Source organism: Dipteris shenzhenensis, chromosome 7, assembly GCF_047967505.1.
Source record: "Dipteris shenzhenensis isolate YYH24624 ecotype China chromosome 7, Dip_SZ_1.0, whole genome shotgun sequence".
Lineage (NCBI taxonomy): Eukaryota > Viridiplantae > Streptophyta > Polypodiopsida > Gleicheniales > Dipteridaceae > Dipteris > Dipteris shenzhenensis.
The window spans coordinates 4,441,389-4,457,491 of NC_141602.1; the positions used below are offsets into that span (position 1 = coordinate 4,441,389).

At 42.8% G+C, this 16,103-nt stretch overlaps 1 protein-coding gene across 3 annotated transcripts in view; it reads left to right on the forward strand.

Moving 5' to 3' along the window:
• Positions 1–6,466: 6,466 nt before the first annotated feature.
• LOC147899845 (uncharacterized) overlaps positions 6,467–16,103 on the forward strand; it is a 360,557-nt gene continuing 350,920 nt past the window's right edge. For all 3 annotated transcript variants that reach the window (XM_087377034.1, XM_087377035.1, XM_087377033.1), the window contains exons 1-3: positions 6,467–6,573; positions 6,942–6,999; positions 8,088–8,209. In XM_087377034.1, the coding sequence (XP_087233160.1) occupies positions 6,566–6,573; positions 6,942–6,999; positions 8,088–8,209 (188 nt within the window). In that variant the 5' untranslated portion in view covers positions 6,467–6,565. The remainder of the gene's footprint in view (positions 6,574–6,941; positions 7,000–8,087; positions 8,210–16,103) is intronic.

The following is a 16,103-nucleotide window of genomic DNA, read 5'->3' on the forward strand; positions in this document are numbered from 1 at the left end:
ATAAGCTGCGCAAGTTCAGAGACCTACTTGGTGTGTAGGAATTGGGATTGAGCTCGAAGGGGAGTGTTGGGATATCGAGCTCCACTCATGATATGCCAAGGTGACCATTGTGCATTTATGTCACCGACTTGTTAGCTGCACATGTGGTTGGTACACCGCCCATGAATAATAGCTGGATGATAGCTATCTTTATGTACTCTAGTTAGTGGCTCACTTAGTATGCCACCTAGGTTAGCTGAGTTTGGTTTGAGACCCACATATAGAGTTCACCTATTCCTTTTGTACTTAAAGAGAGTTCTTTTGGCTTTCACAACTAAGAAGAGGAAAACTGTTTTTCAGCCTCCACCTTTGTGTATATTCCCCCATTGTGTATGTGAGAAAGCTACAAGTGAGACTCCTTACTTCTCTCCCACTCTCTTCACAAGAAGGTCACAAAGAAAATCCTTCTAGACAGTTGCAAAGCAAGCTTATGCGGAGGGTGAGTTGATGCACATTTGCAGTGTCACTATGATTATGTGATTTGTAATTTTTTTAGTTCTTCAGTTTACAAACTTTTGCATACAAGAGGGGCACACGTAAACCCTTGGACTAGTATAGATATATACATTAAGCTTAGGACTAGGATAAATATATACATTAAACTTGCAATCGATAAAACAAAGATAGATGATGTTGGCATTGTTGGGACAAAAAAGACGTATTCCTATTTTTAAAAGAACCTACTCCTCTTCAAGTCCTATTTTTCATTTCACTGGGCAGAAACACATTACAATGACCTTTCCTTCTACCAGCTCATTTTCATTTCACTGGGCACAAACACATTACAATGATCTTTCCTTCTACCAGGGTAGGCCAAAAACGTTACGTTCTCTTTTGGCGTCAATTGTCCCCACCACAAAAATATGGAAGCCTCTTGAAGAATTCAACAACTAAATTGACTCCTAGAAGGTCACAGAGAAAATCCTTCTAGACGGTTGTGAAGCAAGCTTATGTGGAGGGTGAGCTGATGCACGTTTACAATGTCACTATGATTATGTGATTTGTAATTTTCAGCGGTGTGTTTTTGGTTCTTCAGTTTACAAACTTTTGTATACAAGAGGGGCACACATTAACCCTACGACTAGTATAGATATATACATTAAGCTTAGGACTAGGATAAATATATACAATCAAAAAAACAAAGATAGATGGCAAATGAGATGTTGGCACTGTTGGGACAAAAAAGGCGTATTCCTATTTTTTAAAGCACCTACTCCTCTTTGAGTCCTATATGTCACCATAATTAGGGAAAGTCTGCATCGTTGATGGTGCTTCTTGAAGTGCATACTCTTAGCTCCTGGATGCCCAATGTGGAGTCATAGATGTGTTAAAAACACATGGAGAAGTAGATTTATGGTGTTGTATTTCTTAATGTTGCCTTGCAAGGCAGCCGCTCTACTAACTCTTTTCATAAAAAGTGTGCTCTGAATCAATTTTAGACACTCATCCCATCCTCCCAATCAATTTTGGACACTCATCCCTTCTATTAACTCTCTCTCTCTCTCTCTCTCTCTCTCTCTCTCTCTCTCTCTCTCTCTCTCTTACATGTGTGCGCTTGCTCTCCACCCCACATGAGCTATTAATCTACTCCATAAAAGTTTCAAAGTTAGTACTGTCGAGCTCCCTTGTTTATTTATCTAACATGGTGTAAATGAATTTCAGGAGTGTAAAAGTTATATCATTTGGAAAGACATATGCAAACATAAATGCGAACTTTAGACATTGAATTGCAAAGAGTGCTAATGCTAGCATCCATTGGGAAAGAAGCGAACAACATTGGTAGAATAACTATTCACTCAACACTCTATTTACCCCAATTGACTTCAAACTACACAAGCCTCTCAAACTCTCTCTCTCTCTCTCTCTCTCTCTCTCTCTCTCTCTCTCTCTCTCTCTGTCTCTCTCTCTCTTGCATGTGCGCGCTCGCTCTCCACCCCACATGAACTACTAATCTACTCCATAAAAGTTTAAATGGTAGTACCGCCGAGCTCCCTTGTTTATTTATCTAACATGGTGCAAATGAATTTCGGGAGTGTAAAAGTTATATCATTTGGAAAGACATGCAAACGTAAATGCAAACTTTAGACATTGAATTGCCAAGATTGCTAATGCTAGCATCCACTAGGAAAGAAGCGAACAACATTGGTAGAATAACTATTCACTCAACACTCTATTTACCCCAGTTGACTTTAAACTACACAAGCCTCTCAATAGAATAACTCCAATCACTGTTAGCCCAATATTTGATTATGCTTGATGAGATGTCATTGATAGGCCAAAACACATTCATTGCTGTGAACATTCACATGCTCGAGATCAAGTTTCATCACTTAGCTCCATTTTGAGGCATTAATTGTCTTCTATGTGGTGACCTTTGCCAAGCAAGCCCTATGAAAGATGCTTGGATTTTCCAAGAACAATCAACATGTTCGGCAATGCTAACATCTTTATGGAGATCCCAAGTGTGCTACTACAAGTTCACAAAAATAATGCGCCAAAAGAACAAGCTGTTAATCGACCTTTCGGACAAGATTCGTGTGGGTGAGCACTCCCCATCGACCTTTCCACACTAGACGACTTGTGTGTTCGCGGGGGTATCCACAGAAGCACACAATACCACATCTTTCTTACACTAAATGATAAGCACAACGATTAAATATTTAGCTAGTTGGACTCCGCCCCACACACCTTTGAAGCGAAAGACATGTGATGCAACACCCGTAGCAAAATAATCTCAATACCAAACGACCCCAAAAACACAAGCGGCCTACATCGAGTTACAATAAAAAACTTGGTCTAATTGTGAAAATTTGTTTTGCATCAGCGATGGGTTGGCATATTGTGCTTTCAAAGTTCCTCACGTGCTTATATGTGCTTTCTATATTGCTTTCAAGCAATCCTCATGCACTTACACGTGCTCTCTATTATGCTTTCAAATAGTATTATGTGCTATCACTCTGTATGTGCTAATATGTGCTTTATGTTATGCTTTCAAGCAGCCTTCTATGCTTATATGTGCTTTCAACCGTGCTTTCAAAAATCCTCATGTGTTTATATGCACTTTTAAACAATCTTCTATGCTTATATGCGCTTTTCGCGATGCTTTCCATGGTGATTTCAAAAAATCCTCATGTGTTTATGTGTGATTTTTAATAGTCTTCAATGCGTATATGTGCTTTCCATGGTGCTTTCAAAAAATTATAATGTGCTTATATGTGCATTTAAACAATCTCCAATACTTATATATGCATTCCATATGCTTTTAAAAAGTTATTGTGTGCTTTTAAGTGATCCTATGTGTTCTCTATTGTGCTTTTATGTGCTTACATTGTGCTTTTATGTGCTTTCTATGGTGCTTGTATATACTTGTATGTTGTGCTTTTATGTTCTACTATGTGCTTTCTAATGTGCTTTTATGTGCGCTCTTTAGGTGGGCATTGTTTGCTTTGGGCAAAGTCCACTTGGTCAAACGACCGATTGTAGTGGGATTTAAGGTAGACAATTTCTTGCAAGACTAACAAGTCCACCTTGATTTTTTTCTTCAATTTTTGTAAGAAGATAAAGAGTAGAGGGGTTGCACACACGAGATAGGTAAGTGAAAATCAGTCCATGAGATTTGATGTTGGAGGGATCAAATGCTAGGAGTCCATTGAGAGGCCTTGTGAATGATGAATGGTACAAGTTAGATGCTGGTTACATAGGGAATTGCTTTCGGCACATAGTGTTAAGGTGGTTCTTTCTAATTTGGAATTCAGTAATGATTTAAAGAATGGGAGTCCATGTGGATAGGGTGTCGTCTTTGTTAAGGTATTGTTTTTTGCCCATGTGTATGCTCTTGTGTTTTTGTTGAGGAACTCAACCCAAAGAACGACTTGCTTGGATTGTGTATTTGAGTCTTTGAAGATTCTATCTACAACATTTTGGAAATATTAGCATAGTACAGCTTGCCTGTGAATTCGCAAGTTAGATGATCAATGTGTTGCTTTCGACCAACAATTCATTGCTTTTGGTCAATGTATTGCTTTCGACTAACACGTTGTTGATGTATATCCTTTTTTTTTAGAGACACGTGAGTGTTCTCTGTCCAAAGCTTGATAATAAGTTCCTTCACTTCCCATAAAAAATGCTCCTTGGAGCCTGATGTTTGCATAAATCCAACGAAGCTTCTCTCCAACTTCATTGGATGACAAGAAATCTTGGGGCATGATGAAAATTTCTTGGATGTATATCTAGAAGTCTAGAGACCTAGCTTATTGAAATTTCATTGTCTCTAGACAATGTATTCAACAAGCAAGTGAGAATACTTCTTTTGACAAAAAGCCCATCGCTAGATTTGGGATTCATTAGGATTTGTAGTGATTCTTTTAGAGTTGGAATAAGTGTTGCACTTGCATTTGCACCAATGTATACCTTGTGATGCGTGCGTGGGTCATGTAGCACTTGCTCGATTATCTCAGAACCCAGCTTCTTTGAAGAGAATGCTAACTTTCTCTATACAAATGCCTCAATATTTTATGTGGTTGTACACTTATTTGTTTCATTACACTCATCTTCTTCATTTAACTTGCATTTCATTCTTTTTCTTTGATTCCTTTTCCTTGCTGGTTCTCGAGCCTTATAGTCTTCATTTTTGGGGAGCTAAAAGATCTCATTGTTGCAGCATATGTACGTCCTTGTCCTCGGCTTGCCTAATTTTGTAGAGAAGTACTCTTAGATTGAATCCCATTAGTTCGCAAATCCGCTACTTTGAGAAAGTCCAGGTCCATGGCTTGCCATCTTTCATACTTTCATCAACAGCATCTTGCATAAATGCGAGCTCAAACGCGTGGTCCAACGAGTTCAAACTCAGAATCCCATCAGTCTGCAGATCCAAAGCTCTAGCCATAGCTTGCCCGAGACCCTCCATAGGTGAATGGTAGGTCGAACTCGTGCTCAAACATGCTTGATTCCACACGTTGGTTCATAGCTTCTAAACTCTCCTCTCCACTCAGCTACTTGTAGTCACCTTGGAGCAAAAAGTATGAGGAAGCTTTGAGCTGAAGAGAAACGCCCCTTTACTATAGCTTCTTTGCTAAGACCCTTTTTTTTCACCTTCCCATACTGTTCATTGTTGCACTTGCTTCTAAATAAGCCACTTTAGCTACTATTGCTATTGCTGCTTCTTGCAAACATTTTATTAGTGCCTTCTAGTTATTGCTCTACTGCTAGGATGCAATGCTTGTAGGTTGTGATATTGCTTTACTTCGAGGAGCTTGCCTTTTACATTTTGTCCAAATTACCCCCCTTAATCCACAAAAGACCATTAGGACAAATTTCATTGCCAGTGTTTCATTGCATCACAACAAGAGAAGGCTTTGGCATTGCCACTTGCTACAAGGAAGAAGTAAACCTCACCGGTAAAGTACAATCATATAGTCAAGGTTGTGAATGCTTACTCGCCATATTTGACTCCTTGATCGTAGGATGATTCTCAACAATGACTGTCTACAAATCTCCAAGAACAACAACCATTCTACTTCAAGTGCTCGAACAAATCCTCCTCATTCTACCACGTATGCCTTGGGAGACTTCAACATAGACTACGGTATGCCAAACGTTAACAAGGAATGCCTCCACTAATTTATGTTTGCTCAAAAGATGGAACAACTACTTAATGTGCATACAACAATTTATGGATCCACGTTCGACCATATATGGGTGTAATGAGTCCATTTGGAAATTTTGTGTTTGGTTTCTAAGAGTTCTTATCCATGGCAGATGTTTTCCCTTTGGACTTCAAGGAGTGGGAACCTGTTGACAGAGGCAAGTTCACTGCGATTCTTGAGGATTTAGGTAAGCAAATGCATGCAGGGGAGAAGTTGGCCTCCTTGCAAGAGAAGTGCCATACTTGGCTAACACTTTCCCCTCAAATGTGAAATGATAACCCATTGACAAGACCATGATGCGTAACACAGGAAGGGCATTTGAACACGATGTGTAACACAAGAAGGGCATTTCGATGCTTTGAAGTTAGTTGGCATTTGAGTTTGATGCTTTGAAGTCAGTTGGCACAAGGGCTCGTGAATCCCCAATTGTATGACTATGGGTCAGCTCATCCTTAATTTGCATAAAAGTCGTATGGCTAGTGCTTGCTGAAATACAACATTGACTTTGAAATGAAGATGTGTATTTTCAATACAATACACATAATTGGCACAAGGGCTCTTGAATCCCCGATTGCAGTATGGTGGAATGAAGATGTGTATTTTCAATACAATACAACCTCAACCACTTATTTGGGCCTAATGAATAAAATTCACCTGGTTAAAAATGAGTTGGACTAAAAGAGGATGATCTCATAAATGGCAATTTAAAACACACGACTTAAGTTAATTTTTTGGAAAATCTTCAAAGAGTTTCACTCCGGCAAGTGGCCTCTAAAGTGTAACACCAAGACTTCAACCTGTGAAACGTCAAATACGACTTTTTTATCACATTGCCTTCGTTTTAGAAGGAGCAGACGGATTGCTATTCAGAATTCGTCATCATGAACAGGTTTCGCCTTTGCAAATGCCAGATAGAACTCTATACATTGTGGTTTGACTACACTGAAAAATTAAAGCGTCTTCAGATAATAATTGCAATAAAACAGGCCATTTCTTGCCAATCCCAACTTTTCAGCAAATACAACGCTGTTGCAATGACTCGTCGAAATCTACCTGACGTTCAGGCGTTCTTAGTTTTTTTTTTGGGACTGAATCGCTTAACTTTCGTTATGCTCAACAATGATCCGTTTCTTAGCAACTTGAGATCTATCCCATAAAAGTGAACCATCTTCCTTGGTATTGAAGGATATTACTTGAATCTTTTTGGTGATCAACGAAAAGTACTGTAGTTGATAAGAAGGTGTTGGAATCACGCAGGCCTGCGGGAGGTGGTAACAGCGGTCCTGATGTGCATCTGGTCGAGCAAAGAAATCATGTGCTGCTTTCTTACTCTTTGATCAAGTCCATGCCAGTGCTGCTGTGGAGCAAATGAATCGTGTGCTTTTTTTAGTTGTTTGAAATGTGCACGCATGCACATGCATCCTCTCATATTTCTCCTCCACCCTCAGTTTGACTTATCCTAGAGTTATACTTTGAATTCTCTAACATTCGAATGGAAGATCACTTGTGGGTCAATCAATTAAGGAAACTTTTGGCTGTCTTTACAGCTCATCAAAGTAGACTCCCCATCATGTATTTCATATTCCCTCTGAAATTTGGCTAGAAAGTACTCTTGGTTTGAAGAAGATTCATAACGAGGAGACGGAGGAGTGCAAAGAAGATTCTAGAGCAGATGGAGGAGTGCAGGGGGTAGATGGAGTGAAGGTCACAGTGCAGAGAGCAGTTGTAGTTGTCCATGTGATGAGACTCACCTGTGATGACACTTCTCTTTTAGACAATATTGGTTGGAGAGGTGGACGCTATGGAGAATCAGTGCAATCCACATAGTGAAACCAGAGAAAGGACAAGAAAGGGAGGAGGCAGAGGGGGGTCGTTGGCAAGGCCGATTGTAGTTATTTTTGAATAAGACTCACCTTTGATGCACTATCACTTGTTGAGTCGTGCCTCATTCAACGAAAGTACCATCAGAATTGAGTCTCCTCCAAGCAAGACAAGAGAGAGGCCACACTACAAAGAGAGAAGCAAGCTTAGTACTTAAGGCAGCAGCTTGCTAAGGCATGCCATAGAATTTGGTTAGACACCATGTTGGATTCCCATGATTACTCGAACAACAGGCACATAAATTCTCAACAATGAGCTAGACATCATACAGTCATCCCCACGGTCAGACACCATAGAGTCATCATTACTCAAGCAACAGGCATGCAAATTCTCACCTGTGGGACAGACACCATAGAGTTGCTTCCAATCATCACTTGTACACATACTGTCCTACTCAAGATGCAGCATTAGCATGAGGTGCCTCTGCAGATTGTGAGTTTTACTAGAGCAAAATTACTATATATATACCTTCAGTTTCTTTGCAGTGAATGATGATTTTTTATTTTTACGTTGACTCTGCAGATTCTATTGGATAACGGGATTGTACAGGTTACAATATCAAAACCTGGAGGCATAGTGACGTGCCTTCAATATGATGGGCTTGATAATGTTTTCGAGATTCTAAATAAAGAGACTAATAGAGGGTAAGTGGTGATGCTGCTGTTTATGTGCTTGCTTTCTGCAGGGATCATGTGCTTTACCTAGCTGTAGCATCTTTTTGTGGCAATATATATAGCCTATCTTTTTTATCCTATACACAAAGAAGAAAACAGTGCCTGCCACATGTACTATGGATCTTAAGAGTAGTCGCAATATTCGATCGTCTGTCATGTGTTCTAGTTATGGAACTTAGGATGAGAGTTTGTTAATGTTGAAGAGGTTGTAAAGCGTTTCGGAGTGCTTTTGAGTAATAACATGTTCTCAAGATAAGATTCCCTATCTTTGACAAATATAAGGGAAGCTCAATTCCCCCAGATGGAAAATTTATGAGCTGGCCAAGGGGTATGGCTAGAGGAAGAAAAGTGTTTTGTGCTGCAGCAAAAAGCTTTGTAGGAATTGATACCTTGCTGATATTTGTTTATTATTTTTAGGGCTTCCTCCTGATCTAGTCTTTTGGATTTGGACTTGATCTGCACTTTCTGATGGTGGGAGCAGGAATCTTTTGTACACTGCTATACACTACTCTAGCTATGTCCACTTGGTGGTGTTTTATAATGAACTTCTAGTAAGTAGGACCAAATTACATGAAATCGGGATAAGATTCTGTGAGAAAGATCCCACTCTCTCAGAAATCCCCTATCCTGGCCACTGCTGCATGTAAGGATCCCTGTACTCTACTCACGGTCAGATATACCCTGCCGGATCACTGTGAGTCCCCTCTAAGGCCTTGACACTTGTGCATCTAGATCTCCAAATCTGTCATGCGGTGGGACTGGCAAATGACCTTCCAAGCCAAGTCTATGGGCAGAGGGGCAGGAGTTGGGAGAAAGAAAGAAGGGAAGAAAAGTTTATTAAAGTCTTCGGAAGACCGATGGGTCTATGAGTGTGAAAATCCTGGTACAAATGAGCTGTGAGGGTGGGGCTACTAAACGAGTATCCACACCAATGTAGAGTGCAAAAAATGCAAAATGATAGTAATAAGTACAACAATACAACATAGTCATGTCAGTGGTGGACTACATATCAATATCAAAATCCTCCCCACCATCATCATCACCATCACCATCACCAACATTAGGACATCATGGTGGGTGGGGGCAATGGGGGCATGAAATCGGCGAAGAGTGCTATCGGCTGCTCACGGGTGTGGCCCTGCTGTGACGTCTCCTGGTCATAGCTCTGTGAAGCCACCATCCAGCCAACCAGGATCTCCTCTTCTCCAACCTCTGGAAAAGAGCATGTGTACCTTTGCATCATGCATAGTCCATTTCAACCTTAGTCAAAGCCAACCCAATAGTCAATATCTTGTGAACCCAAATTAAAAAAATTAGATGTATTGCTGTGAGAAAAACAATATATCAAACAAAACTAACCATAACAAAACTAATCGCGGATATCTTGTGAACCCAAATTAAAAACATTACATGTATTGCTACGAGAAAAACAATATATAAAACAAAACCGCCTAACAAGGACTACAGTAACCCCTGTTGGTTGGGCTCAGAGAGGGAATATCCCCAAGGGTAATCTGTGCGTCAACCCTCTGTCTGAGCTGCCGAGTCACTGGCTCTGGGTCACAATCATGTCGAGGCCTCGTATTATGGGGGTCCGTGTGATCTGGCATGAAGAACTGTGTGATAGAGATCTAAGATGGATCTGCCAAGAAAGAAGTCTGCTGCTCCTGTCTCCGTGCTCGAAGAAGCCTCTCGCGGTGCCTGACTGTCTCATGAATGAAGGCCACCAAGGATCTCTGGTCTGGATAGGAGAGGAAACGGGACAAAACCTTAGAGCTATCTTTGAAGAGGCAGTAGAAACGCCCACGGATCTCATAGTAAACAGGTCACCTGAAGATGAAGTGCTCCTCCATCTCAACCTCCTTTGTGTCACATAATGTGCATATGCACCTCTCCCTGGGTAGGCCGTTTGCTCTGCCGCTCTCGATACAAAGTTTGTGCGAAGAGACACGAAATTGCCCGATAGAGATCCTTAGTGAGTGGGGTAAGTGGATCTGTGTGTATCCTGGTGGGTCGATGAAACCCTCCTCTGTGATATGCAAGCAGTGATCCTTGCAGAAGCTGAACTTCACTGGAAGCTCGCGCGGTCCCAACTATGGTTTCCAAAACCAAGAAGCTTACCTCAAGCATTTGTCACGCTGAACATCAATTGATGGTGGATACCACATCTTGAAAAGAGAGACCTGAAGTAGTCAGGTGGGTGGATATGTAGAGAAATTTAGGAGCCATGGTTGGACAAAAGGTGAGCAGCTAGGAGGAGAACTCAACGGCCACAATCAAGGAGAGTGTATGATGGGGAATCTGGTATCCACCAGCTCACCTAACAAATCGATTAGAGAATGCTAGAATAGGCATAGACACTGAGCCTACTATAAAGGCTAGGCAAGACTGAGGTGAAATGGGGCAGTTGTTTAGGTCAGGATCATCTTAAATGTGCATGCTAGTGAGACACTGACATCTAAGTAAGATCTCAAAGCCACTGTTGGGTGGAGACCTAGGTCTGGGTTAAGTTCCCTTATGCTAGAATTTGCTGCCATTGTGATAGAGGGAGGGTGGTTTCCCATATGCAGTGGTGGTGGAATATTCTGGCTTGTGATTAAAGAGCTTGATATTCTTGCTGTCATTTTGTTGTGGAACCCAATGGTGTGTGGAGTCGCTAGGCAACTAGATTTGGACTCTCCATGTGGCTCTACCATGGGTGTTGGCTAGGGTTTTGTTTGGAGTTCGTATAGTGGTATTAAAGTTAATATGTCTAGTAGATTGTGTCTGTGGCCACCTCGGAGTGATGACCCATGGTGGATGACTTGACATGTGATGCTTGAGAGCTGTTATAGGAGTGTCGAGACTATTGACAAAGAGACATGAAGACATCAAAAGACAAGTTTGTTGCTATTGCCATATATACAAGCCATGGGCACTCCTCCAAGACCCCTCATGTGTGAGATAACCCCACCTCCAGATGGCACTCTGATATTGTAACAAAAGGGGCACGTTAGTATCCTTTTTATCTATCTTCATACTTTGTACTTTGTACCTTAGTCTTTTAAATTGATGCCATGCGGCAGTTTGGGAGTACAATCCCATAACTAAAGTGGTAAATCAGCCTGCCCTAGTTTCTATAAGAGGCATGCCCCCCTCCATTTGTACTCAGCTTATGATAAATACACTGTTACTCTGCCTATGATAAATGCACTGTTACTCTGCCAAATTGGATGCTCACAGCATGAGCTCTTAGCTCTAACTGAATTCAATAAGGAATCAATCCTTTTCTGTCCTCGAGCAGCCTCTCACACGTCCTGTTGTGACTTACTCCCTCTTCCTCTCTTCCCCAATTCTTTTTTTTTTTTCCCAAAGAAAGGAACCTTCTATTAATGCTTGAAAGACTTCATACAAAACATCTCTTCCCCAATTCTAAAAGGTAGTTTCCTGCTCATTACTGCATTGTACTTTCTGCATACTGCGGCAAGTGAATTTTCTGCTTCTAAATGCATTGAATCTAGCCTAGGCAAGTGCAAAGTGATAATTTCTATCCTAGGGCTTGAAAGGGTTAGACTAGGATTGTCTAACTAGGCTATTCTAGTGGGGAGTTAGTCAAAGTTAGAGGCGGTCCTGTTGCATTGGTATCAGAGCACTTTCATGGGATTTAGTGGAAAAATGATGTCATTTCACTTTGAAAACTGGAGCATCCTATCTTGAGACCAAGGACTACCTCTGTGCAAAATTTCATTGCCAGAAGTGCCCTAGATTCTGTTCGGCAACGTGTCAGGCTGCTAGAGGGCCAAATGTTTGAATTTCTCAGAATTGCAACTTTTCTACATCAATCTGAGCGCAATGACCTCCTGATCACAAGCCCTAAGCTACTGAAATGAAATTATAAGTTTGAGGATGAAATTGCATCAGTTTGTTTGACACAGGCGTAAGTGCAAATCTGCATCTATCTGGCAAATTACAGGTTCAATCCTGGATTTTCCTGCATATACATTCTCGCCCCAGCTGCTACAAGCCCTGTACCAAGGTCAGTTGGGTTCAATCACTGTGAGATTGGTTCCAGCAGAAGCATTTCTGACCATCAGTAGTTATAGTTTCACTAAAATTTGGTGCTTTTGAGTTTTTTCTGCGAATCTTCCCTATTCTATTCCATTTATACCTAATCTGAACATTTGGTTTAAGAAATGAACAGTCCAGTCAGCAAATTGCCACGTGGACAGCGAGCCTGCTGATTCCTGGCAGTGCTAATGAATGACCAGGCTGAACCTTTACAAACAGTGAATCTACAGTGTTCTCTACACAGTGATTTGGCAAAGAATTTACTGCTCAAACAGTGTGTTTCATTGATTCTATAATGCCGATAAGGAAAGCTGCAAAATCAGGACAAGAAGGCAGGCATTAAGTGAGCTAGAGCCTAGATCCCAGGTTGGATGTTGAGGAAATTGAGGACTCCATAAAGACTGGGGCATGGCTATTCAGGGATTGGGAACAGCAGTTGATGAAGCTTCTCAAGAGCTTGATCCAGTTCTTGCAGAGACTAATCACCAAAATCAGGCCCAAGTTGTCATGAGCAATTAATTAAGAACTGTTTGGGGCCAATGCTTCAAGTGTTTAAGGGCTTGACTAATGAAATCAGGTTTTATAATCAGAGGATGGATCAGAGATTACAAAATCTATCTTCAACTATGAATAGGGGGTTTGATCAGCTTCAGAGAGCCAAATCCAGGAGGGAAAGAGGCCCATGGAGGCTGTAGCAGACCTTGATTCTATTATGATCCTGTGGAAGTTGATCCAGTGGGCTTCATGTCCTCTTCTAGGAAGGCCTGTCACTCAAATGGTTTGGCAGCTCGGGCTAAGGATCCTCCCAGTGCTGATATTCCTAGATGTAACAGTTTGATTACTGATGGCTTATATCAGAAATTCATGGAATACAAAGGTTTACCAGCAGACTTTAGGGCAGTGTTGACTTTTCAACAATACATCCAAACTGTGAAGTCAACTGACCCTAAAGGGATTCTGCATCCCGGGAAAGATGTTGAGGATAAGATTAGCCTTTCCAAATTCAAAGGAGAATCATGCACCCCCAGTGAGTTGGAGGAGTGGCTCAGCAAGATCGATGATTATTTCCTACTCTACCCAAAAGGGGATCAAAGCAAAATCAGATTTGCTGTTCTACACCTTGAGGATTTTGCCCACTCATGGTGGAGGCATCTACAAAGAGAAGGCACAATCATTGACACATGAGATGAACAATAAAAGCTCCTCAGAGCGAACTAGAAAAAACCCAAGGTGAGGCTGAAAGTGCCATGCCAACCCTGCTATGGTCTCCGAGAAAAAGGCCTCAGCCTGCGTGCTTTCTGAGCTTCTGTAGACTTAGTCTCCGTTCCGTGATCCCCACACCTTACTAACCTCGATGTCAGCCTAGGTGTGCAGCCCTATCAAGCTCTTTGTCTGCAGCTCTTCAGCCTCTGTAGACCTCCAGATGTAGGCCCTACTCTTGCTGATCTACTGCTCCAATCTGCTGGGCTGTTTGCTGCTCTGGTGGATGAGAAGTGAGGCCCCAATGGCCTTCCTCGTTAGGGGCTGGATGCCCCCCCAACCAACGGACCTGGTAGGGGGAATCGGGCTGATCTAAACAGTCCCCCCCAACCAACCTGATGGTTTGTGAATCCTCCCGTGGTGGGGCACACACTTTGAGAGCTGGCTGGCCCTGCCTGGCCATGTGGCATGCTGCCACTGGCCCAGACTCCTCCAGCCCTAACGCACCTTGATCTAGGCCTGTTTGCAAAAAGAGACTTTTATTAAGTATTAAAGAAAACCGTTAGAGCAAGCTCCATACGGGATACACCATGCAATGCACCGCTTCGGAGGCTACCCCCTTGGAGCCTCGGGAGGCTAACACCTTGGAGCCTAGTGTCAGGAGCCTTCTTCCACTCCACCCCAGGATCAGGCTGTACCTCCCTCAGCAGCCCAGGTTGTTGGCACCTTGTCCGCAACACTGCTTGATCAGGACCCAGTACAGGTGCCTCCTTCCGTGGATAGAGGGAAGGGGGTCTTACATTCTCTCCCTGTTTCGGTAGGAACCCTTCGGACCCCCTCCCCAAGAATGGCTTAGCGGAACTCCTTTTCCGCTCTTGAGGACCTCTATGACCTCCCAGATGATGATTTTGTACCTTCCACTTTCGGAGAGCGAGTTATCGGCATCCCTATTGAGAGATCTTTCTCTCTCTCACCTGTGGACTTTCCTCCCCGTGGACCTCGTGTGTATGGCAGGAGGTCAGCTCCGATGGAGGGTTCTTTTTCCGCCACCAAGTTGGGTAAGGTGTTCCAACCCGCTTCCTCCCGCTGATAAGGATAGCTAGTGGGAATATATAGGGATTGGGCGGCATCCCTCATCGTTGTCGCAGACAGCTGATCTGGAATCAACTCCATCCCGGTGTGTTAGGTGGTTCCTTAGACATTCTTTTTCTTCAGGAACACAAACTGGATGCTAGAGATTGCTCCAAGTCAGGTAAACTGCTTTCAGGCCGGACTTTTTGGCTTCTTGCCTTGGGAACCAGAGGAGGTACATGCATATCAGTTTCAGATTCTATTCTCCCTCTGGTCATTGGACACGGTACCATCACCCCCTCCAGGGCCCAGTGGATTTTACTTTTGATTGATGGACGTAAGGTTGGTTTCCTCAACCTCTATGCTCCGAACAACAGAGGGGACCGTGTTCTTTTTTGGAAAGAGTTGCTCTCATGGGTTGACATTGCAGATTCGTGGATTATTGGAGGTGACTTCAACATGTTGAGGCACCATCTGATAAGCAAGGGGGCAGAGAAGGTGGTATTCATTCCCTTGAGAGAGCAGCTTGGGATGCCTTCTTGTTCAGGTTCAGTGGTAGAGATGTTTGGTCAGATGATGCATTTCATATCAAGTCTCAGTCACTTTTGTTTTCGTGGTCGAACCGTAGGGTGCAGATGCCTATCCATTCTTGGATTGACAGATTCTATGTGGATGACTGGGCTCTTGATAGAGGGGGCACAATTTGCATTGTACCTGGTGTTTCCACCTCCGACCATTTTCCGGTAGTTTTGTCTATCTCAGAGCCCCATCTGAGAGGACGGTCTCACAGTATCAGGATCCCCAATGCCTTATACACTGATGAGACTCTCACAGAGGCAGTCTTGGAGATCTAGGTTTCTCACTTGTAGGGGGGGTGGCCGATCCTTCACATGTGGCCACAGCACTTGCCAGTATCAGCGACTTTTATCTCTGTCGCTAGTGCTCGGCGAGGTGAGGTACTCAGGCGGGAGATTGGTATCCGCCAGCAGTTGGCAGCCTTATAGAGGGAGGAGCAGAGACGACCATCAGAGGCTTGGATACAGGAGCGCCTTGCTGAAGCAAGGGCTCACTTGTAGACATTGCTTGATTAGAGAGCAGAGTATGCCTTTCATGCACAGGAGTCCTTTTGGATACAGATGGGAGGGAGAGTCAATAAACACTTTTTCTCTACACTTGGTCCTAGACATAGTAGAGAGAGTGTCAGGCAGCTTATTGACTCTAGTCTCATCCGGATACCGTCATGCACTTAGCGACAGATTTTTATGCCTCCCTTCTTTCTGCAGATCCTGACACACAGGCCAGAGATGTGGCTAGAGATGTAGTTTGGCAAAGTTTACCTATGCTGGTCACACCATAGATGATATGCTCACTTGATGCACGCTTTACCAACACAGAGTTCAGGACTGCTCTCTCCACCCTTCATAAGGGCAAGTGCCCTGGTTCCGACTGCATAGAAAGAATATGAAATCCTGATACTGGCACAACGGCGTCTCACATGGGAATCTGAGACCATCAAAACCACTGGAAAATGATCTAAAGTGGACAC